This window comes from Rhinoraja longicauda, chromosome 2, assembly GCF_053455715.1.
Source record: "Rhinoraja longicauda isolate Sanriku21f chromosome 2, sRhiLon1.1, whole genome shotgun sequence".
In the NCBI taxonomy this organism is placed as follows: Eukaryota; Metazoa; Chordata; class Chondrichthyes; order Rajiformes; family Arhynchobatidae; genus Rhinoraja; species Rhinoraja longicauda.
In genome coordinates this window covers 33,311,499-33,336,217 of record NC_135954.1, presented here as the reverse complement: position 1 = coordinate 33,336,217, position 24,719 = coordinate 33,311,499, and the positions used below count along the sequence as shown (strand labels likewise).

The following is a 24,719-nucleotide window of genomic DNA, read 5'->3' as shown; positions in this document are numbered from 1 at the left end:
GTGTTGCATCTAAATGCTCACTGCTTTTGCAACAGGGCAATGAATAAATGACAGAAGTAGAATTAAAGATGTGTGATCTAATTATCAAATGAACTGTGACAGCACGGTGATTAAAGCTGAGAGCTTAATGCCTGGGGATGTTCTTTATTTAGGAAAGACAGGTAAAAGCGATAAGATGTTTGGGTTTCGGTGCTGGTTTATTATTACCACATATGCCGAGATACAATGGAAAATTTTGTTTTGCATGCACTGCAGCTAAAAAAAAATCCATAAATGATTACAAGGTGAAGATATCAGTGTAGCAGTGAGAAATTATCTTTGTTGTACATATCAAGAAGGGCAAGATTGAATATAAGAGTAAGTTGGCGGGAAACATGAGAATGGACAATGAGACCTTCAATACATATGTAAAAAAGTAACAACCCGTGAAAGCAAATGTGGGTCTCCTACAGACAGCGTTGGATGTATAATTGGGATAAGAACTTGGCAGAAGAAAGCACAAAAAACATTTCAGAAATACCACAGAATCATTGGTCTACGGAGCGTGAGAAACTGAAGTATTAATCTTTAAAAAGTATAGTTAAGTAGAAAGATAAATTCCTGGAACCCAATTATATCATATCATATCATATATATACAGCCGGAAACAGGCCTTTTCGGCCCTCCAAGTCCGTGCCGCCCAGCGATCCCCGTACATTAACACTATCCTACACCCACTAGGGACAATTTTTTTTAAACATTTTACCCATCCAATTAACCTACATACCTGTACGTCTTTGGAGTGGTACTAGTTTTAAGTTCAGTAAGAAGAAGAATGAGCTCAGAATTTTAGATGTTCCAAAGAGATTACCTCTCATTCTTTTAAGCTAAAATTGTACAAAGTAATTACAACCAATTACTCATAGAACGATTCTTAATCTCAGGAATGAATCCAATATGTTTATGCTACATTGCCGCCATGAAAACCCTCTTTGGCCGAGAAACATTTATCACACAGGACTGTGTTTTTATGAGTAATGTGTTCAAACTTTACTTTGTCCATTCATAGTGTGGGACAAAAAGAAAGTGAGGAAGGATGTTTTATCTTGATCCATATAATTATTGTACCCCTCTGCATGAAGGCCAATCGACCTGCAGACTGATCGACTGGAGATCTTTGAGGATGTAATTAAATTCTGCTAATTACATCCTCAAAGATCTCCAGTAGATAAGCCAATGATGAATTTCCTTTCAAACGCGACATCCATACCTTTCTCAAGTTGGAAGGCTGTGACCAGTGAGGTAACCTGAGAGTTGGTACTTGGGACCCCAGCTTTTCACAGTATATATCAACAATTGGCTGAAGGGATAAATGTCATATTTCCATGTTAGCTGATGATAGGTAGGATCGTGAGGTGCAAGGAAAATATAAATAGGCTTCAAGGGAAAGATACTTGCTGAGTGAGAGGATATCTCAATGAAATTTAAAATAAATTTCCAAAGGCCTCGACAAGCTGGATGAAGTAAAGCACTTAACAAGGTGTCTCATGGTAGGCTGATCCAGAAGGCTATATGCAGCACCAATCCCAACAATATGATTCACTCTTAACCAACTCTTCAGTTGAAAAGCAATTGGGGATGGACAGTAAATGGTGGCATTGCCACTGATACCCACATCCTGTGAATCAAATTTAAACAAATCGAAAGAGCAGTGACCGTCAGGGACATGACTATAATTTTCCCAAGTCTGTCAAATAATTGATCACTATTATTCTCTCCTCCTAGTTCCTTTTTTGGATGTCCTTCTCCTCAGTCTCTGCCACCAACTCTATTGCTAAGCACCAGATCCAACCGTGCTAATTCCTGAGGTTGAACCAGACTGCAATCTGTATGGTTGTTGCTCATCAGTTGTTAAAACCTTTCGCTGCAAGTGTTTTCTCGACACTTGATAATCCTAACATACTTCTGCTCAACCATGCTCATTCAATTCTCTGAATCCGTTGGTATTTGTTTATGATTGTCGTGTGTACTGAAATAGAATGGAACTCTGAGTGCTGAACAGTCAGGGCCGTCTTAACGCATGGGCCTGATGGGCACTTGCCCGGGGCCCCACGAGCATAGAGGCCCCATGCTGATCTGTGTATGTTAAGTGACTTGCAATAAATAAATACTACTTTAAAAATGTAGGTTCAGTAAGTGCTTTTTTCGCAACATTTTCGGTCCCTAAGTGCTTCTCACAGCGATCTGTAAGTGCTTTTCGCAACAATGTAGCACCCTAAGTCCATCGCTAAGTGCTTTTCGGTAAGTGCTTTTCGCCGGCACTACAGGGGGGGGCTGGTAGGGAAAGGGGGGTGGGGGAGAGTAACGGTAGGGGCCCCAGTATACTGCTTTGCCCGGGGGCCCATAATGCTGTAAAAATGGCCCTGTGAACAGTCAAATCATATTGTACACAAGTACAATCAAACTGCACACAGTTCAACAAATGGGACAAAGAGAAAAATATTGGGTTATGATTTTATAGCATTGCGATAACAGAGAAAAAATCCAGGTTTTGTAAAAAGATCGGGACTACACCATATTTTATGGGAGGACCATTTAGTGGTCTGATAACAGTGGGGGGAAAAACTGTTCCTGAATCTGGTGATATATGCGTTCAAGCTTTTGTATCTTCTGCCAGACGTGAGAGGGGCAAAGAGGGAATGACTGGGGTGAGAAAGCTTGATCATGTTGGCTGCTCTCCTGAGGCTGGGTAAAATGTAGATGGAGACAGTGATGGGGAGGCTGGTCTATAGGAGCCATTTATGCTTAATTCAGTTATTGTCATTGTGTTATGGCTATGTTTTAATATTTCTAGTTTATGTCTTTTTTGCCTGCTTGTGGGTGTGACTTAATGCGTAATTGGGAGTGTCTAGGTGGGAGGAGGCTAGTGTGTCGACAGAGGTTGTGGGTCAGTTTAGACTCGGAGGATGGTGAGCATACAGTTCTTGACCACACACGCGCTCGTACCACACGCACTCGTACCATACGCTTGTATCATCTATATTTGTAAGAACCACACGGTAATAACTGTAAGAATTCTAGATATTGTCTGAAGAAGAAACAGTTGATAAAGTACGGAAACTGATGAATTACTCTATGATTTGTGCTACTTTAATAAAACCAATTAATGAAGAAAAGAAGTTTGGAAGATTCGTTTTGTCTTATCTTAATTGTTCTTGTGTATCGCCCACCAAAAATGCATAAGGACTTCATCACCCAATTTGCTGATCTGATTTCTAGCATTTTGCCCAAATTTGACCGGGTCATGATTCTTGGTGACTTTAACATTCATGTTTGCTGTCCCACTAAGCCTCTTGTGAGTGAATTTATGCACCTGGTTGAGTCCTTCAATCTGACTCTTCACACCACGGGACCCACTCACAAGTTAGGCCATACTCTCGACCTAGTGTTATCGTCCGGATTCCCAATCTACAACATTGAAACTACTGAGGCCTGTCTATCGGACCACAGCGCTATCATTTTTGACGCATCTCTGCCTTTATCTCCCGCAAAATCTCATCTCCCTGTTCGTTACTCCCGCGACATAAATTCATTGACTGCCAGTAAATTCTCCGAGGCTCTCACAGCTGCCCCCAACATCTGCACTATTGAGGCTTCTCCCCCCCATCTCAGCACTGAGGATCTCACCTCTTTATTTAATATCACTTGCTCTTCCATCCTGGATTCTATCGCTCCCCTTAAAATGAAAAAGCCTAAGCCCAAAGGTCGGCCTTGGCTCAATGACACCACCAAAGCCCTAAGAAGGGAGTGCAGAAAATCAGAACGGAGGTGGAAATGTGACAAGCTTCAAATTTCCTTCGAAATTCTGAGAAACAATCTTCTCAAATACCAGGAAGCAGTAAAGTCTGCTAGAGCACAATACTTCTCCGACCTTATCTCCAAAAACTCTCATAACTCCAAGGTCCTATTTAGCACAATTACCTCTGTCATATGTCCCGCCCCCAGTACCAGCTTAGTTGGGTCCCCTGCTAAGTGCGAAGAATTCGCTAAATTTTTCACCAGCAAAGTTGAGAATATTAGAATGAACATTTCCCCTCCCACCCGTGACCTAGCTGTCTCACTAGTCTGTTCATCTAAATTGGACTGTTTCCAACCCGTCACTCTATCCTCCCTTGCAAAGCTTGTCTCCGCTATGAAGGATGTCATTGTAATAGCCGGTCCCAGCATCCTCTCTATTATCAACAGTTCTCTGGCCACTGGCACTGTTCCAACCTGTTTCAAGCACGCGGTGGTCCAGCCCCTACTGAAAAAACCTAACCTAGACCCCACCTTGCCTAGCAACTACAGACCCATTTCCAAACTGCCATTCCTGTCAAAAGTCCTTGAAAAGGCAATTCTAAACCAATTAGTGCCTTACCTACACCAAAACACCATCCTGGAAAGTTTCCAGTCAGGTTTCAGAGTCCACCACAGCACAGAGTCTGCCTTGTTGAAGGTACACAACGACCTGCTTCTCGCCATCGACACCGGCGACTGTGCAATCCTGCTCCTTCTCGACCTCAGCGCAGCGTTCGATACAGTGGGCCACACCATCCTTATTGACCGTCTCCGGTACGCGGTTGGCATTGATGGCACTGCCCTGAGCTGATTCGTTTCCTACCTCAAAGATAGGAGTTTCGCCATCAACATAGGCAGTTATTCCTCTGCTCCAGCTAGCCTCTCCTGCGGAGTTCCACAAGGCTCCATCCTAGGCCCCATTCTCTTTTCTCTATACATGCTCCCCCTTGGCCAAATCATTCAAAGGCACGGCATTTCTTTCCACTGCTATGCCGATGACACTCAGCTTTACCTCCCCCTGAAACCCAACAACCAGTCAAATTTAAACAGCCTCTTACACTGCCTTGAGGACATAAAATGTTGGATGGCACAGAACTTCCTCCAATTAAACGAGGTCATCCTATTCGGCCCCCCCGACTCCATCAAATCGATAACAGGCAGTCTTGGAAGTCTATCCTGCCTAGTCAAACCGCATGTCAAAAACCTCGGCGTGATATTTGACTCTGCATTAAAATTTGACAAGCAAGTCAACGCTGTGGTAAAAGCCAGCTTCTTCCAACTTCGTACCATAGCTAAAATCAAACCTTTCCTCCAATTCGACGACACTGAAAAAATCATTCACGCTTTCATTTCCTCCCGCCTAGACTACTGCAACTCCCTATACACTGGGATCAGCCAATCTTCCCTGTCCCGCCTGCAACTGGTCCAAAACGCCGCAGCGAGACTCCTGACGGGTACCCGTAAAAGGGACCACATCACGCCGATTCTGGCCTCTCTCCACTGGCTCCCTGTACGGTACAGAATCAACTTCAAGCTCCTCCTATTCATATATAAAGCCCTAAATGGACATTCCCCCCCTACATCAAAAATCTTCTAACCCACCTCTCTAACTCCAGGTCCCTCAGGTCGGCCGACTTGGGGCTACTCACTATCCCGCGGTCTAGGCTTAAGCTCAGGGGTGACCGCGCTTTTGCAGTTGCAGCTCCTAGACTGTGGAACAGCATCCCTCTCCCCATCAGAACTGCCCCCTCCATCGACTCCTTTAAGTCCAGGCTCAAAACCTATTTCTACTCCCTAGCGTTTGAGGCTCATTGAGGAGGCGCTGTGAACTGTTTTGTATGTGCTGTTATGTTTGCGTGCTACTGTATGTTTCATTTTTTCCTTAGTACCTAATCAGATGTACAGCACTTTGGTCAACGTGGGTTGTTTTGAAATGTGCTATACAAATAAAATTGACTTGACTTGACTTGACTTATCAGGGTGCGACGTGTGCGTAAGCTATAACTACATTTCATCCCCGAGAAGTAATGGCTATCAAAGTGAGATTTCGAGATGGTATAGAAACTGCCATTACACTGGCCTGTTGATGGACTGTCTACATCCACAACTCTGCAATTTCTTGCCGTCTTGGGCAGAGCTGTTGCCAGAACGGCACGGTAGCGCAGCGGTAGAGTTGCTGCTTTACAGCGAATGCAGCGCCGGAGACTCGGGTTCGATCCTGACTATGGGTGCTGTACTGTAAGGAGTTTGTACGTTCTCCCCGTAACCTGCGTGGGTTTTCTCCGAGATCTTCGGTTTCCTCCCACACTCCAAAGACGTACAGGTATGTAGGTTAATTGGCTGGGTAAATGTAAAAATTGTCCCTAGTGGGTGTAGGATAGTGTTAATGTACGGGGATCGCTGGGCGGCACGGACTTGGTGGGCCGAAAAGGCCTGTTTCCGGCTGTATTGATATGATAACAGGAGATAATTCCAATCTTTGCTGCTTCTGAAGTATTTGCTCGGGAAATATTTGGCTGTCATCACCTACACTAATCTAGTCTATGGGACCAAACTTTCAACAGTTTTGCACTCCTTCGAGATTGTACTGAAGTGTTAATCTGTCCAGTAGACTGAAATTCCTATATAATTATTTTTTAACCCTTGATAACTTGAGCCCAAAATCAGACAGGTGCTTTGTGATTAAAAAAAAATTAAATATCAAAATAAATTGTAAATTCATTTGCCTCTAATTTAAAGTTACATGGACATGGACAGACTGTCAATGAGGTTGGGTGTAAATAGGAATTGGAGTCATAAACAGTCCCATAAATGAATTGCATAGAGAGCACCAGAGATCTGCTTGATTGCCAATGTTGTTGCCACCAACTGAGCAGTTTCAATCCTTGTGAAGCACTTTTTTAATTTTCAAAAATAAACTTTATTCAGGGTAAAAAATATATACACACACACCCTAGTGAAGCTTTTGCCTTTTCACTACCTAACTGAGAAGATCTTATCAGATAATGTATTCACAATCCATTTCATCTCAGCTTCTTAAGATAAACATTTGCAAGATATCGCCATGATTGGTGTTAGCACATCCTTCATTAGTTTTACCTGTCCTTCTATATTTCTCTGCAGGCTTTGTTCGTTTAAAGTAGTTAATTTAACCGAAGATAAACACAAAAAGCAGGAGTAACTCAGCGGGACAGGCAGCATCTCTGGAGAGAAGGAGTGGGTGATGTTTTGGGTTGAGACCCTTCTTCAACATCACCATTCCTTCTCTCCAGTTAATTTAGCTTTCCAGTTCCGATTAAGAATTTGTACCTTAAATTAATCTATTTTCCAATCCGATGCAAATGGGCCTAACTGGTGTTTCCACTGTTTTCCTATTTATTTAAGATTTCAACTAGTTGTAGAGTTTTTCTATCCATCTTTTCCTATTAATATATTTTTTCAATTTGATTCTAAGTATTGGAGTATTGCCATCGAGTGATGTAGTTATCCTTAGTGGTATTAGTTTATTATTGTCAGGTATAGTGAGATACAGTGATAGAACTAATTTTGCATGTTATTAAAGCAAGATGAGTAATACAGCAGATAGTTCAAAAAGAGAAAGGAAACAGGCTGCAGAATATAATAAAGAACAACGTGCTGGAGGAACTCAAGCAGGTTGGGGCAGAATCTTGGAGGGAATGGGTAGATGACACTTTGGGCTGGGACCTTTCTTCAGACTAATGAAGTAACTGGGGAGAAAGCTGGAAAAGAGAGGTCGGGGTGCGGCAAAACCTGGCAAGTAATGTGGATATAGGTGAGGTGGGAATGATTAACAGATTGGTGGAGATATTACTCTATCCCGAGAGAGAACACATATAGAGAGTATAGTATGGGGCTGATACAATCTTGTTGGGGAACTGGTGTTGAATAGTCATCTAACCTTACTGACCAGAGGTCAGAGAGGTGCTTTGTGATTTTAAAAAAATTAAATAACAAAATAAATTGTAAATTAATTTGCCTCTAATTTAAAGTTACACAGACATGGACGGGCTGTCAATGAGATTGGGTGTAAATAGGAATTGGAGTCATAAACAGTCCCATAAATGAATTGCATGGAGAGCACATGCTGCTGTCCTGGTCAATGGTGGCAGAGCTGTAGATGTATATATGGATTTCAACAAGGCATGCAACAAGGTTCCACATGGTAGGCTGCTCTGGAAGTTTAGAGCGCGTGGGATTCAAGGAGAGATAGCTGATTGGATAGAAAGGATAATAAAGATGTTTGTCAAAAATTGTTGCAGGATCTTGATCGGTTGGCCAGGTGGGCTGAGGATGGAATTTAATACTAAGAAATGGGAGGTGTTGCATTTTGGGAAGACTAACATGGGCAGGATCTACACAGTGAATGGTAGGGCTCAGGGGAGTGTAGAGCAGAGGGATCTAGGAGTGCAGGGACAAAGTTCCTTGAAAGCGGTGTCACAGGTAGATAGTGTGGTCAGAAAGGCTTTTAGCGCTTTGGCCTTCATCAATTGGAGTACTGAGTATAGAAGTGGGGGGGTCATTTTGGAGTTATATTAGACTGGTGAGGGCACATTTAGAGTATCATTTTAGGCACTATGTTATAGGAAAGATGTTGTCAAGCTGGAAAGGTGCAGAAAAGATTTACAAGGATGTTGCCAGAAATCAAGGGCCTGAGCTATAGGGAGAGGTTGAGCAGGCTAGGACTTTATTCCTTGAATCATAGGAGGGTGAGGGGTGATCTTATAGAAGTGTACAGAATAATGAGAGGAATAGAGGTAGACGCACTGTCTCTTACCCAGACTAGGGGAATGAGAACCAGAGGACATAGCTTCAAGATGAGGAGGGAAAGATTTAATTTGAACCTGATGGGTAACTTTTTTATCCAAAAGGTGATGGGTATATGGAATAAGCTGCCGGAGGAGGGAGTTGAGGCAGGTACTATTGCAACATTTAAGAAACATTTAGACAGTTACATGGATAGGATAGGTTTAGAGGAATATGAGCTAAATGCAGACAGGTGGGACTAATGTGGATGGGACATGTTGGTCAGTGTGGGCACGTTTGGCCGAAGGGCTCATTTCCACACTGCATGATGCTATGACTGACTCTATGATTGTTGTCTATGGATCACAAATCCAGTTGCAGAGAGGGATGCTGATACCAAGGTCGAGGAGATTGGAGTTGTGTTTGTTTGGAATTATTGTTTTGAAAGCAGAGGAATAGTCAATAGACAATAGACAATAGACAATAGGTGCAGGAGTAGGCCATTCGGCCCTTTGAGCCAGCACCACCATTCAATGTGATCATGGCTGATCATTCTCAATCAGTACCCCGTTCCTGCCTTCTCCCCATACCCCCTGACTCCGCTATCCTTAAGAGCTCTATCTAGCTCTCTCTTGAATGTATTCAGAGAATTGGCCTCCACTGCCCTCTGAGGCAGAGAATTCCACAGATTCACAACTCTCTGACTAAAAAAGTTTTTCCTCATCTCTGTTCTAAATGGCCTACCCCTTATTCTTAAACTGTGGCCCCTGGTTCTGGACTCCCCCAACATTGGGAACATGTTTCCTGCCTCTAACATGTCCAACCCCTTAATAATCTTATACGTTTCGATAAGATCCCCTCTCATCCTTCTAAATTCCAGTGTATACAAACCTAGTCGCTCCAGTCTTTCAACATATGAGAGTCCCGCCATTCCGGGAATTAACCTAGTAAACCTACGCTGCACGCCCTCAATAGCAAGAATATCCTTCCTCAAATTTGGAGACCAAAACTGCACACAGTACTCCAGGTGCGGTCTCACTAGGGCCCTGTACAACTGCAGAAGGACATCTTTTCTCCTATACTCAACTCCTCTTGTTATGAAGGCCAACATTCCATTGGCTTTCTTCACTGCCTGCTGTACCTGCATGCTTCCTTTCAGTGACTGATGCACTAAGACACCCAGATCACGTTGTATGTCCCCTTTCCCTAACTTGACACCATTCAAATAATAATCTGCCTTCCTATTCTTACCACCAAAGTGGATAACCTCACACTTATCCACATTAAACTGCATCTGCCATGCATCCGCCCACTCACACAACCTGTCCAAGTCACCCTGCAACCTCATAGCATCTTCCTCACAGTTCACACAGTACACATAAATTGGAGTAGATGTCCTTGTTATCCAGATGTTCTAGTTATAAATTTAGGGCCAAGGAATGGCTTCTGCCATAGACTCGTAGGCAAATTACAATGGATGTAGGCTGTCTAGTAGACTACAGTTGATGTGCACTATGACCAGCCTCTCGAAGCACTTAATAATGGGTGAATTTCAGCCCCACCAAACGGTTGTCATTAAGGCGTATTACTTTGTTATTTCTCGGCACTGGAATGATAGTGGTCCTCTTGAGGCATGTAGGAACCATATATTGGAGTAGGGAGAGGTTAAAGATGTCCATGAATACACCTGCCATCTAGTCCATGCAAGTTCTGAGTAGACAGTTAGTAACTACATCTGGAGCCCTGGCTTCTTCCATGGGTTTGCTCTCAGGAAGGAAGATCTGATTTCTATGATGATGACCATGGGTACAGGTGCACCTGAGGTTAGCGGGGCATTTGACGTAATTTCACTGACCTTTTCAAAACGAGCATGGAATGCATTGAGCTCCTCAGGGAGGGATGCATTGTCGCCAGTGATTCTGCTGCCATTGCTTTGCTTAGTTTACTATCACATATACTGCGAAACAGTGAAACGCTTTTGATGTGTACTATCCAGAAAAAGAAAAGACAATACATGATTGCAATTAACCTGCCTACATTACACAGATAAAGGTAAATGGTACAATATTTAGTGCAAGATAAAGTCCGATTTAAAGATAGTTAAAAGGCCTCCATTGAGGTAGATGGGATGTCAGGACCTATGGATCTTAAATTTTCCTTTCGTAAAAAATAAAATGTGCCTTAATCCTAATCTATTATAAATAGCTACCATGAGGGGCAAGGCGGATTCAATTTAAAGATCTCCTCAGAAAGATACATTTTCTACCACTTGCTTTTCCCCTATCTAATCCCAAATTCCACTTGACAATGCTAAAATATCTCACCCCATGGTAATCACACTATTTCACTTGTTTCTCACTCCGTAAATTGGTTCTATTATAAAAATGCCATACCCACTGCTCTTCAATTTTTAGTCTTTTCAAGTTTCCGCATTGTGGTTGTATCACAAAATATATGCAGTACAAAATTAAAAGGGACCCATGCAGGAGATAGGTTTAATAAAACCGCCTCTATTTGAGTTTATTTATTGCAAAAGAAGATGATGACATTTCATAAGAATTCATTTTCATCTTTGAGCATTGACAGGCCGAAATAATTTATTGTACTCTTCTTGGGGATTTGGCATTTGCCTCTTAATCAGAACAACTCACGAACCATTGACCATTAACCGCATTTCAACCTATTAAGTGGTAAATGTTCTGGCAAAAGCACAAATATATTGGATAGAGCTCCAGGAGAATGGATGAAAACATTTATACCAGTTGTTGTGTCTGGGGTCTTCTCCTTATGTCCTGGAAGACTGATGACCCTGTCAGCACTGTACACCAACAGATGTGTGCATCGATTGTGCCCTTTTCCCCAGCACAGCAAAGGCAAGGTGACCTATGTGCAGGGAGCTGATTTTTTAATGGCAATTGAGCAGCACCATTAAAAAATAGAATACAAATTAATGAATTGTTTGAATGGTTTAACCTGGTCATGTTTTGATTCAATGTGAATTAACTAAAAAATGACCATTTTGATTTGCATCCTTCTTTAAGATAAAACTATCTCATTACTGCTAGCACAGGTTCCTCCCGTATTGAGAAATTCACACTTTGCATTCACTTCCTTGAACCAAGGTCAAACACTCCTTCCCACCACGAGTTTCCACTCCCCGGTCGAATAGTCGTGGACCAGAATTCTGCTGATTTGGAAATAAAGTTCAGCTTTGCCTTGTGCAGTGCCTTCATCTCGCATTCCACAGCACCCCGCTGTGTCTGGGGTCAGTGTGGACGGAAGTTGAGGGGGCGGGATACGGATGGAAGGGTTTGGGTTGAAGAAAATGTGGAAATAGTTGACAGCCTTCGAAGCTTCGCGTTAGAATTGTGAAAGCCTTTTTTTTAATCATTCCCCCCCAAAAAATTTCAACCACTAAAGCTACACGATTCATTTAAAGGAGTGTATATTTTGAAACGCTGAAGCTTAAAAAAAACAAACACGTCATTCCCTCAATTCCATCTCTCCATTGAAATGAATGATATAGGTGCAAGAGGAGGCCATTTGGCCCTTCGAGCCAGCAGCTCAATTCATTGTGATCATGGCTGATCATCTACAATAAGTAGCCTGTGCCTGCCTTCTCCCCATATCCCTTGATTCCACCTACCCCTAGAGCTCTATCTAACTCTATTTTAAATTCATCCAGTGAATTGGCCTCCACTGCCTTCTGTGGCAGAGTCGTCAGCTTTTTAACCTGAAAGGAAGTGCCTGGGGTCATTTCAGGATGGTGCACAAAATAATAAACATACCAGTAAAGGGTTACCCAGAAATATATGGAAACCTGTAAATAGAACAAGAGGATTTATACAAATGAATTATCACTTAATAAGTGATATTTTAGGACGGAGAGCGACATGGGCTCGGAATGTAAGGTCAGGAGACAACGAGTACATTTGAGATCCAATCTATGATGTAGAGGGTTGCTTCAACAACAGTGGTTCATCATTGACTTAGGCATTGTTAATTATCAATCCATCTACTCACAGTTTATGGGCTAATGGTTACAGACTACACTCTCAGCTATCCAAACATTCGCAGATATGGTGAAAAGTGCTGGAGTATCTCAGTGGTTCAGGCAGCATCTCTGGGAGGAAAGAATGGTCCAAAGAAGGTGTCATATGGTCAAGAAGGCTTTCAGCACATTGGCCTTCATCAGAGTATTGAGTGTAGAAGTTGTGAACATGTTACAGTTATACCAGCCTTTGGCGAGGCCATATTTAAAGTATTGTGTTTACCTGATTTATCAGGTCACCCTGATAGCAAATATGTTGTTAAACTGGAAAGGGTGCAGAGAAGTTTATGAGGATGTAGCCAGAACTCGATGGCTTATGCTGTAAGTAGAGGTTAAGCAGGCTGTGACTTTATTTCTTGGAGCGCAGGAGGAAGAGGGTGATTTTAAAGAAGTGTATAAGATCACGACAGGAATATAGATTGGGTAAATGCACAATCTTTTACTCAGAGTAAACAAATCAATAAACAGAGGACATAAGTTTAAGTAGAGGGGGTAAATATTTAATAGGATCCCGAGGGGCAACTTTCTTTTATCCAAAGAGTGGAAGGTATATGGAAAGAACTGCCGGGGGAAGTAGGTGAGACACGGTTTGTGGATAGAATAGGTTTATAGGCACATGTGCCAATCACAGGCAGGTGGGACTAGTGTAGATGGGACATGTTGGTTGGTGTGGACAGGTTAGATCCATGCTGTATGACTTTAAGGGTCTCGACCTGAAAGGTCGCCTGAGAATGGTCCAGACCAAAAACGTCGTCGATCCATTCTCTCCACAGATGCTGCCTGACCTGCTGAGATACTCCATCACTTTGTGTTTTGCTCAAGATTCCAGCATCTGCCGTTCCCTTGTCTTCGTCCAGCTTATATTAACGTCCAGTCTACATACTGATTTTTAGACCTGAAGCAACCAGCTAACGTGCCAAACGGTTCCCCTCGCTTGCTGTCTTTATTGCATTGTCGAAAAGACAGAGCAAATTGCAATTCCCCTGCCGTGTTAGTTCTCGTGTTAAATTTCTGCAGAAATCTAGTTCTTGCTTTGTCTGGGTCATAGAAACATAGAAAAATAGGTGCAGGAGCAGGCCATTCGGCCCTTCGAGCCAGCACCGCCATTCAATATGATCATGGCTGATCATCTAAAATCAGAAGGGCCTCGACCCGAAACGTCACCCATTCCTTCTCTCCCGAGATGCTGCCTGACCTGCTGAGTTACTCCAGCATTTTGTGAATAAAAACCTTCGATTTGTACCAGCATCTGCAGTTATCTTCTTATACTATCTAAAATCAGTACCCCGTTCCAGCTTTTTCCTCATATCCCTTAATTCCTTTAGTCCTAAGAGCCGAATCTATCTCTCTCTTGAAAACATCCAGTGAATTGGCCTCCACTGTCTTCTGTGGCAGAGAATTCCGCAGGTTCACAACTCTCTGGGTGAAAGAGTTGCCTTCTGTTTGACCATTGCAGACACAAGGAAGCGTAGATGCTGGAAGCCTGAGCAAAACACAAAGTGCTAGAGGAACTCAGCTGGCCAGGCAGCATCTGGGGATGGAAGGACAGACGATGTTTTAGCTCGCGATCAGAAACGTCGCTTGTACATTCCCTCAGTCCGGCTGAGTTGCTCCGGCACTTTGTGTTTTGCGCATGGCTTTTGCAATTGAATTAGCCTTACTCTGAAGAAAATGCAGTGGATTCTTTTAAATCTTACCGTTTTTTTTAAGCGTCCTACTTGAGAAAGTGGGGAGAAATCAGAATTGTTGGCTCGCTCGATGATTTTGTTTTAGTGGCAAAGAGTTTCTCGGATCAGGGAAGAGGAATGGGAACTGGGCTTCTGAGAATGGGAACTTCACCGGTTCGTCTGTTTTCCCTACACGTTGGAGCTCCACATAGCTGGAAATTACTTTAATCCGTTTGTGTTAAACCCGTCTCGTCAGAAACCATCGATCTGCCATAATACCTGAAAATTGGTTATGCTTTTTAATAAACATATTATGAGAATTCTACGCATTCACGTTTTCAACCCCAATGTAAACATTATGTCACCGTGTTGTGAAGCACGTTAAACATTCAAGAAACGGTGTTGTTTTTGTTCAAAATATTGTAAGGATATTCAGGTGACCTTATCTGTGTAATCATGACCCTTCCAAGAATGTTTAGGTTAAACATTGAGAAAATGGTTTTGATTTGTGGGCTTCACCCGGGATAACAATTCTGATCGGACGACCCCGCTGAGTACAACTTGCTCCAGCGTTTGAATGGACGAAGCAGATCCAATAGTATAAGAAAATAACTGCAGATGCTGGTACAAATCGAAGGTATTTATTCACAAAATGCTGGAGTAACTCAGCAGGCCAGGCAGCATCTCCTGAGAATTAGACCGTTTAACTTCTTGGTCTGGTGATAGATAGCTTAATCCCCGAGCCCCGTGTTTTTTTTTTTTCGAAATGCGAATAACGTGCTTGAATACGGATTGACAACAAGTATAAAAGTGAACACAGACCTTATGATGCCAGTGATGACCGGAATGATATACCACTCACTGTAGAAACTAAATACACCATCTTGTATGATGGGAGGGCCTTCATAAAAGAGGGTATATACAGCCCGATTATCTTCTACATCATTTCAGACACCGGACTGTGTCTCTGGAACTTCCGCTACAATACCGAGAACTATATTCTTCACTTTGTATCTTTTAATTCATAAGTTCATAAATCATAAGAGCAAATTAGGCCATTCGGCCCTTTTCGAGCCTACTCCGCCATTCAATCGTGGCTGAGCTATCTTTCCCTCTCAACCCCATTCTCCTGCCTTCTCCCCAAAACTTTTGACACCCTTACTAATCAAGAATCTGCCTATCCGCTTAAAAAATATTCATTGACTTGGGGCCTCCACAGATTCACCACCCTACGATGAAAGAAACGTCCTAATTTCCTTTCTAAATTGTAAACCGAAGGCTCCAACGTATGAAATAGAAAGAGGATGATGTGCTTGTACATCCTTCCGTTGGGAAGGGAATTACATCTTCATCGAACATATGGGAGGGATACTGTGATCTGAATTAAGATGTCCTTTAATGTACATTTCATCCTTTTATTCTTAGGCTATACCTATTGTACCTGAGTTTGGCTTGGTTGTATTTATGTGTAATATTACCTATTGTTGTTTAGATAGCATGCGAAACACACAAAGCTTTTCGCTGTACTTCGGTGCGCGTGACAATGATAAACCGAGACCTAAAATCGTGTGTTTTCTTTAATAGGTCCATTCTTGACCCGAATAAACTGATGGAGTTTGCCAGACTGGGGAGTTACCTCGAGTATGATCTATTCGGCACTGAATTCTTGAACTATGCGTTAAATCCTGAAATCGATATGCCCAGTGACAATGAAAGAATCCGACGGTAGGTAGACCCCAGAACCGGAGCCACTGCCAACAAACTGAATGGCATCTGATTGTTTTATGGGGAATAATGTTTACTTTAGTGAGTTCGAACATGCGCTACTGGAACCTAACTGATTGATATACGTTACTGGAACCTGCCCGGTTCACTTTTTTTTAAATGTTTCGAGGATGCCCGTTCGACTTTTATCCGGCTTTCACAGGGGTCGGTGTTTCTGTTTAGATTTAGTCTCCAATAGATTTAGCTCTCTTTCAAATAATTCCAAATGTCTCCTCATTATAAAGTCCATTTTCATATCATATTACATAAAATCGTATCATATCATATGATATAAACTTTGCGGAGCACCTGTCGTCATCTGCATTGGGCATTGTTAACTATAAAATAAACGGCACTGCAACTATCTTACAGCTTCTGCGGGAACCTATTAGTAGACACTGAAATCAGGTAACAGTGGGAAAATGCAGCGGTTGTTAGTGAAGGACGGCGGTGGTTCTCTCTATGAGTTGCAGCCTGCTACATTCATTCAACACTCGCCGGACTTGAGCATGTAAGATAAGATAAAAGAGGGTGTCAGGTTTAATGACAAATGTACTTTTCATTTGCTATTAAATTGTAAACCGAAGGCTCCAACGTATGAAATAGAAAGAGGATTATGTGCTTGTACACCCTTCCGTTGGGAAGGGAATGACATCTTCATCGAACATATGGGACACTGTGATCTGAATTAAGATGTCCTTTAATGTACATTTCATCGTTAACACTTGATTATTAATGTTGATACTTTGCAACATGATTTAAAGTAGTCTGTAACGGTGCAATTGTTCAGTATATTCGCCAAACATGAAGTATTTATGCACACATGATTAGATTAATAGCGCCGTTCTTTTAGCAAAGTGTTCTTTAATGGTCTGTTTCTTATTATAGTGCTGGTAATGTTCTTAATTTAGCACAACAACGAATATTTTGTAAACCGATGAGAGATCTACCATTATCTTGTTTCTGATTTTGATGAATATGACTTGAGAAAATTCAGATGACTAAAAAGACATCGTTTGATGTAATGACAAGTGCGCCACTCTTCCTGCCTCGGCCATCTGCTGCCAAATCCTCACCCACGCCTCAGTGACGCCTTCACTTGAGCATTCCCACAGGCACTTGTTTTCCCACACGCTGGCTAGACTAACATTTGTTAGCCATTCTTAATCGCATGTTAACTGGTCGGTTCGACCATTTAAAAGTACAATTGTGAGTCAACTGCGTTGGTCATGCGTGGTCCAGATTGTGCAACATTTTCTTTATTGGAGGATGTTATTGAACCGGGCGAGTTTTATGACAAACGAGAGGTGCCGTAGTCACCATTGCTAACATTAATTCTGGGTTATTTATCTCCCAGCTTCTATGGTGGGATATAAACACACGTCTCTAATAGTCCTAAAGTAATGGTACAGCAATCTGACAATTATTGCACGCCAGTTAATCGGCAACAATATTATGTATTTATATAACATATTTGTATACGTCAAACAAAATTCAGAATTATCAAGCTAAATTTGACGCTGAAACGTTTAATAAACTATTAAAGCTGGGCCAAGGAAGTAGATTTTAAGGAATATCTTAATTATTAAACTTATTAAAGGTATACCAGGGCTTCGATCTTTCATCGTCATAGATGTAAAAAAATCAGAGGACTTGGGGTTAGGGTGAGAGTGGAACATCTGAGGAAGATCAAATAGTGGTTAGAACACATAGGAACAAGTGCTAAAAAATGGGATTAGTTAGGTGGGCATTTGATGGTTGACACGGAGGCTGGAAGGGCCCCTTTATGTGCTCTATGATAGGTTCATGCAAAGCTTTGCTGTCCTACTTGTACCATCCACTAAATCTAATTTACCCACTATTTTGGCACTCTGCACTTACTCTCAGCTGAGCCCACATCAATTTAAAATTCATTGGTTTCGAGATCCTTTACAGCTTTCTCAATCTTTGGAATCACTCCAGCCTATAATCTTTGAGATACCTATACTGCTACAGTTCTGGGCGATTCGGAATGTGAAATGTCCGGAACAGAAGCACTATGGGAATCTCAAGGATTATATTTTGACACGAAATCTAAATATAGTTTAATTATATATCAAATTTCCAATTTTAATCCATCTGACTCTAGTACCAAGGCCCTGAATTCCAAAGACATTTTCTCCTCCATTTTAAAACCTTTCTTAAAATTTACTTTCGTCTATCAGCCTTCGTATCCCCACGAGTGGTTCCACGTCAAATTTTGTTTGAGGAGGGTCCCGTGAACAAGATAATTAAAACAAATGGTTCTTCAGTCAATAGGTTTCTGGGATGTATGCATTTTACTTGTAATAATGATCTTAAAAAGATGGTAAAAAGTGTTTCCATTTCGGATCCGGTCAAATGTTGGACTGACCGCTATTGCAATTGTCTTTTCAGAATCCGTTTTCTGGTCGAAGAGGGTTATGAAGATAAACTGCTGATATCCCACGATATTCACACCAAGAACCGATTGACTAAGTTTGGAGGGCACGGCTATTCCCACATTCTAACCAACATTGTCCCGAAAATGAATCAGCGAGGTTTTTCGCAATGTGTTATCGATAAGATTTTAGAGGAAAACCCGAAACGTTGGCTAACGTTCAAATAATTAACTGAACGTGATTTATAATTGTTTTTAAGGAATATGTTTCCCAGTGAAACTATGTATAGTTTCATTCGCAATGCTTCTCTTTAATATCCTAATTGCAAATACACTAAGAAGATGATGTATTCTTAATCTATGATGGATTAGGAAAAAATAGACTATAAATGTTTGAAGGGTCCTTGCTTCGTGATGTCATGCTATTTACTTGTACGACAATAAAGAAACGTTTAGCGAGCTTAATGAGGCAGATCGTGCAGTTTAGCGCAGCATTTGCTGCAATGGGATGGGATTTATAGCAATTAAAATCCACTTGGGGCTATTCTCACTCGGACAATAACTTATCCATGTGTTGGTTGCCTTCAATAACACGTGATCGCAGTGGAGTGGTTAAGGCAAATGGTACGCATGTGTACACTTGAGTAAATAGATTGGCATATTGCTGAAATGTAATCAACTTCCCTGCTTTAACAATATTGGCTACACTTAAAACGTATTTATTCATAGCAAGGCACATCCGGTGGATTTGTTAAATACCTGTTTCAGTCCATTATTATTTGTTTCCATTTGTTTCCTATCGGTGACTTTCATAGGTAATAACGCCACATTGATACGGCAGGTGGCAACTGGATACCAAGAAGGAACTATGATGATCAGTTTGTCAAAAGAGCACGGATGAAAGATTAATTTAGACTCCACTTGTTGCCTTAAGTCTAGTTTGCAATCGTCCAGACAAAAATATTTGCTTGAAGAAACTGTTTTCTACAAAGTTTTAACCCTAGGTTTAAGACGTTATTTCCTTGTAAATTGAATCTATTTACGCATTGAAACAACCGCACTTTTAAAAATTACATTTAACACAGAGCAGACGAGACACTTGACGGTATTGCATCCTCTTTAATGAACAGCAATATTTTATAACAGTAATCTGGGCCCAAGGCAATAACGGAGAAATTGGAATAAAGCACATAAAATTAACGTGTAAATGGGCAAAGGAAACGCCTGTCTTACACCAGATTTCAAAAAGGGTCCAATTCTTAGGCTAGACAAAAACATTTAAATTTGTGGAAGAACTTAAGTGTAAAATGCCTTACATTTTCCGAATTGAATATTGAGGCGGAATGCTGCAAGCACGTTTTAACTCAATCTTAACCCCACACGATTGTTCATCGCACTCGATCGCCGGCTACACGCGCAGTGCAAGTATTCATCAGGAAAGTAGATAGTATCTTACTGTAATGTAAGAGTGTTACAAGCTTGGGCGGTCAAATCGGTACAGTTTAATCAAGCGGTCTAATGTTTGAAATATTAACCGACAATCAAAATGTAAGTAAAATCTATGTTATATTAAAATAATTGTCCTCCAAATAATTATTTTGCGCTGCATGAAAATATTGAATACCTTACCCTTATATGATTAAAAGATTTATTTTATAAAATCTATTGCATCTTATTGCATATACATATATATATATATATCGAATTTGAAATTCATGCCACAGCGATCAGAAAGCTGCACAGTATCTATTGCACGCACAGTATTCTTTTATATTAAAGTGGAATTGTTAAATGAAAGATCGACTCCAATAGAAGGCAAACACTGACCTTATTAAAGACAGCAGCATACTCATTTAACAATGCAATTATAATCATCGTCAGAAAATCTTTGCTCACCACAGCGAGTAAAGTGGAATCCAAGCATAGAAATGGCTAGTCGCGACAACCAATGGATAAAGCTGTAAGTTCAAATACAAAAGCATCAGAGGACTGGGTACACTTGAAATCCTGCTTTCCCTCCACATGACCTTGAGGGTTTTAAAAAAAAAGATAAACTGACCCCTCTGCTCAGAAGTGGACCGACTTCCTCTCACAAATACAAATGCTAACATTGAGAATTTGCTATGGGTGGAAAAGTCAGAATAACCCAAACGGAGTCTATTTAAATGGGCATGGGTTTGGGGTTTTTTTCGTGGTGTGCAAGTATGTTTCAAATAGCTTTTCTTTCAACAACAAAAAAATGCTTGGTTGTATCCAAAAGAACCGTGCACGTTTGGAGACCGTCCATTTGGTTATTTGCAATGATCTTTCTAGGCTGTGGGAATCCCGTCCTCAAGTCGTTCCCGCAGGAGCTGATTCGATTTGATTGTTTACTTGCTCCCCCCCCCCCCCCCCCCCCCCCCCTCCTCTCTCAGTCAGCGTAGACTATAAATCCAGAGAAGGTGCTGTACTTGTTGTTGTTGCCGCCGTGGGCCTTGCCGCCATCCAGTTTAATGTAAACTTCATCTCCTGCATCCAAGTGGAGCACCACGCTGTTACTCGCATAGTCGTAGTTCTGGTCGGCGTCCTGAGCAATAGCACTGGCCCGAACCTACAAAAGGTTGAGAAAAGTTACGAGACAAATTTGAACACGAGTTTCAAGCAGCAGCAATGGGCACTCAGCCGTTTGCATCAGTTTTTCATCTTCCGTGTACTGACCTATCTTGTCTTGCCTGCCTTGTTTATTTATTTGTTTATGCCTATCCTTTTCACCGCAGTTTTGCGCGATTATGCGGGCTCAGGTTTTCCCCTATTCTCTCATTTTTATCATCCACCCCTCTCTCAGTTTAATGTTAGTTTTGGATATTACAACCATGATAATCGTTCTGCTACAAAAACGAACAACAGTGCATGGATGCATTCCTTTGTTTAAGCACCTTCTCATCGAAGCCTAAATTCACAGGCAACTATAATAAAAATGAACTGTCGATAATGGTTTATACCAAAGATAGACACACCAAAGTTTATACCAAAGATGGAGTAACTCAATGGGTCAGGCAGCTTCTCTGGAGAAAAATGAATAGAGAAAACCTATCCATTTTCTCCAGGGATGGACACAAAAAAAGCTGAAGTAACTCAGCGGGTCAGGCAGCATCACTGGCGAAAAGGAGTGGCTGACGTTTCGGGTCGAGACCCTTCTTCAGACCCTTCTCCAGTGATGCTCTAATAACCATAAGTCTGAAGAAGGGTCTCGACCCGAAACGTCACCCATTCCTTCTCTCCCGAGATGCTGCCTGACCCGCCAAGTTACTCCAGCATTTTGTGAATAAATGTTCTAATAACCCGCTGAGTTGCTCCAGCGTTTTGTATCTATCTTTCATTCTAGAGATAACACATACATCATGCGATTTGAACAAGTCGACATCTCTCGTGTGTCTAAACACTCCTCAACTGCGCAAAAAAAGCACAAAAGCGCAAACGTCGAAAACGAGGGGCCAACGCTAACTTTCCGCTCGGCTGCTTGCTGGAACTTATCTGTTGAGTTGCTCACCTGGCCATTTTTACACAGGTCTGCCCACATGCTGGTACCATCCCCGCCTCTCATCAAAACATGATAAGTGAAGAAGTAAATCCCCGGGATGGAGCAGGTGAACTTTCCTGTGGTCGGGTCGTAGTGGTTCCCGAGATTGGTGACCACGTCGTCGAATTTGAGGATCTCGTAACCTTCGTGCGGTCGCTTGAGGCCGGCGTAGAAGGCAATCTTCGGCACTGTGCTGTAGGTGGCAGCGCTGATGGCTCCGGCACTTGACCCTGGAGGTCCCGGTGAGCCTGGGTGTCCCTGCCTGCCCAGCTCACCCTTTCCTCCCGGTGGCCCGATGGAGCCCGGCGGCCCCGGTTCACCGGGCGGACCCCTCGGCCCGGCTTTACCCGACCTCCCCGGGTCCCCCTTGGGTCCTTGGATGAAAGTGGGCAAAGGCATCACACTGTGGTCCCGCACCGTCTCTGCCGCCGCCGTGGTGGCTTTCGTGTCGTAAGGGTCGCAGACCATCCTGCAGGTGCCCAGCATCTCGTAGTGGGCGGAGGTACCGGCAGAGTTCACCAGCACCGGGATCAAGATAACCAACAGAAGGACCATGATGACTCCCACCGCCGCGGCGATCAGTCGCTTCTTACGGACGACCCGCGTGAGAGGGGGGCGATCGTCCTGTCTGCTTTTGGAAGAAATGGTGATGGTTGTGTGGAGACCACGACCAGGGAGAAAATAGGGGACACTTGTTGGAGCAGTTTCGGCCACAGCTTCACTTGACCCTGACTTCGCCAGTTCTGACAGCGGCCGGCTGTCCGGGTGTGTTCCAGGCTGCTCTTGAGCTGTTAAGTGTGACCGCCTTTGGACGGTGTCTGGAATTTAAACGCGGGCACGGACCGAAAGGAGCTTCTTCTCACGCCTCCAGCCAATTTCCACCTGTCCCGATCCTGTATTCACGTGTGAGCAGAAGAGCAAATCATCTCAAAGGCGCACGCAGATGCACACATGCACACACAAAACATTCCTCACTCCTAATCCAATTAAGTGGCGACCGACTCCTCTCCTCAGATGTGCCACTCCAGATGAAAACCTCCCAGCTACTGGCAGCAGCAGCGAAACGGACGTGTGCTGAACGTGACGCTTGGCCAACCTGTTGGACCAGGCGGATTCCCCGCAGGGCTGTGATTTATTAACACCCAATGAAAGTTGCTTCCAGCGGTTCCAATATTCAGAGTGAGTGTGTATGTGTTTGTGTGTGTGTGTGTATGTATGTGAGTGTATATGTGTGAGAGTGAGATAGATAGAGAGAGAGAGAGAGAGAGAGAGAGAGAGAGAGAGAGAGAGAGAGAGAGAGAGATATAGAGAGAGACAGAGATAAAGATACACAGAAAGATATATATATATAGAGATATATATATATATATATATATATATATATATAGAGAGAGAGAGAGAGAGAGAGAGAGAGAGAGAGAGAGAGAGAGAGAGAGAGAGAGAGAGAGAGAGAGAGAGAGAGAGAGAGGAGAGAGAGAGAGGAGAGAGAAAGAGGGATAGACGCAGAAAGATATAGAGAGAGACAGAGATAAAGATACACAGAAAGATATATATATATATATATAGATACAGAGAGAGAGAGAGAGAGAGGGAGAGAGAGAGAGAGAGAGAGAGAGAGAGAGAGAGAGAAAGATACACAGAAAGATATATATATAGAGATATATAGAGATATATAGATATATATATATATATATATATATATATATATAGAGAGAGAGAGAGAGAGAGAGAGAGAGAGAGAGAGAGAGAGAGAGAGAGAGAGAGGAGAGAGAAAGAGAGATAGACAGACAGAAAGATATAGAGAGAGACAGAGATAAAGATACACAGAAAGATATATATATATATATATATATATATATATATATATATAGATACAGAGAGAGAGAGAGAGAGAGAGAGAGAGAGAGAGAGAGAAAGAGTGAGAGAGCTCCCAAACAGTGATACTGAAAAATTGCCTCGCGTGTCACCAAACCAGCAAACTGAATGGAAGGCTAACTGCGTGGTCTCTCCTGGAAAGGGTAATTTGAAAGTCTAATATCAAGAGAAGCATTCCTGTCATTCGTGGCAGTGCATGTTTAAAAAAAACCTGTCAGCCACATCAGTGGGGAATATGAGTTAGCGGAGTGAATACCACATACAGTGCGGAAATATTGTATCACTCTCTATCAGCATGCACGATACCTTACCTGCGCCGCCTTCATATTTTCAATGTGATCTTTTAAGGGCACTATGAAAACAAAGATGAATCGATCGCTCATCCTGAAGAATAAATGTCAGATCCCCTGTTTACTTGTGCGGGAGTGAGCTGCAAAGCTGCCCCGCTCGGCAGCCAATGTGAAGATATTCATCACTCGCCGGGCAGAAGCCGAGCGAAACTGATGCCGCTGGGGAGGTTTTAGAAACGCCTAATGTCCTTGTACTGTAGACACATATTTATGCTTAATGGTGTTGCGTGTGGCTATTTTCCGTCTGATATCGGCGCGCCTAGGTTAAGATCAACAAGAACCACTACTTCGTTGAAACGGAGACATTTGGACGTTTCTGTGCAACCGAGCAATAGGCAGGTTTCGATAAAACAGTAGAAAACAGAACAAAACTGAGAATCGCAGCGCGGGTTTAATGTTTAAAGAAGCCGGAACATAAAACGAAGAATTTGTTAGAAATGGCACATCTAAAATTTCAAATTTGTTGTATGTTTGT

General features: G+C 42.4%; 2 protein-coding genes across 6 annotated transcripts in view; one reads left to right on the top strand and one right to left on the bottom strand.

The window, feature by feature from the left end:
* pter (phosphotriesterase related) overlaps window positions 1-20,101 on the top strand; it is a 45,542-nt gene extending 25,441 nt beyond the window's left edge. For both annotated transcript variants that reach the window (XM_078416693.1, XM_078416702.1), the window contains exons 4-5: window positions 15,883-16,023; window positions 18,478-20,101. In XM_078416693.1, the coding sequence (XP_078272819.1) occupies window positions 15,883-16,023; window positions 18,478-18,688 (352 nt within the window). In that variant the 3' untranslated portion in view covers window positions 18,689-20,101. The remainder of the gene's footprint in view (window positions 1-15,882; window positions 16,024-18,477) is intronic.
* Window positions 19,565-23,190, bottom strand: c1ql3a (complement component 1, q subcomponent-like 3a). Of its 4 annotated transcripts, none has more exons than XM_078416724.1 (4): window positions 21,990-23,190; window positions 20,911-21,050; window positions 20,288-20,418; window positions 19,565-19,915 (listed from the first exon to the last, which is right to left on the bottom strand). In XM_078416724.1, exons 1-3 carry the CDS (start codon window positions 22,572-22,574, stop codon window positions 20,310-20,312), a joined length of 834 nt encoding a protein of 277 aa, XP_078272850.1. In that variant the 5' UTR covers window positions 22,575-23,190; the 3' UTR covers window positions 19,565-19,915; window positions 20,288-20,309. The 4 variants fall into 4 exon arrangements, with proteins under 4 accessions (XP_078272850.1, XP_078272860.1, XP_078272843.1 ...); XM_078416734.1 differs by having other exon boundaries at window positions 20,357-20,418; window positions 21,990-23,189; XM_078416717.1 differs by having other exon boundaries at window positions 19,565-20,418; window positions 21,990-23,187.
* Between the last annotated feature and the right edge of the window lie 1,529 nt (window positions 23,191-24,719).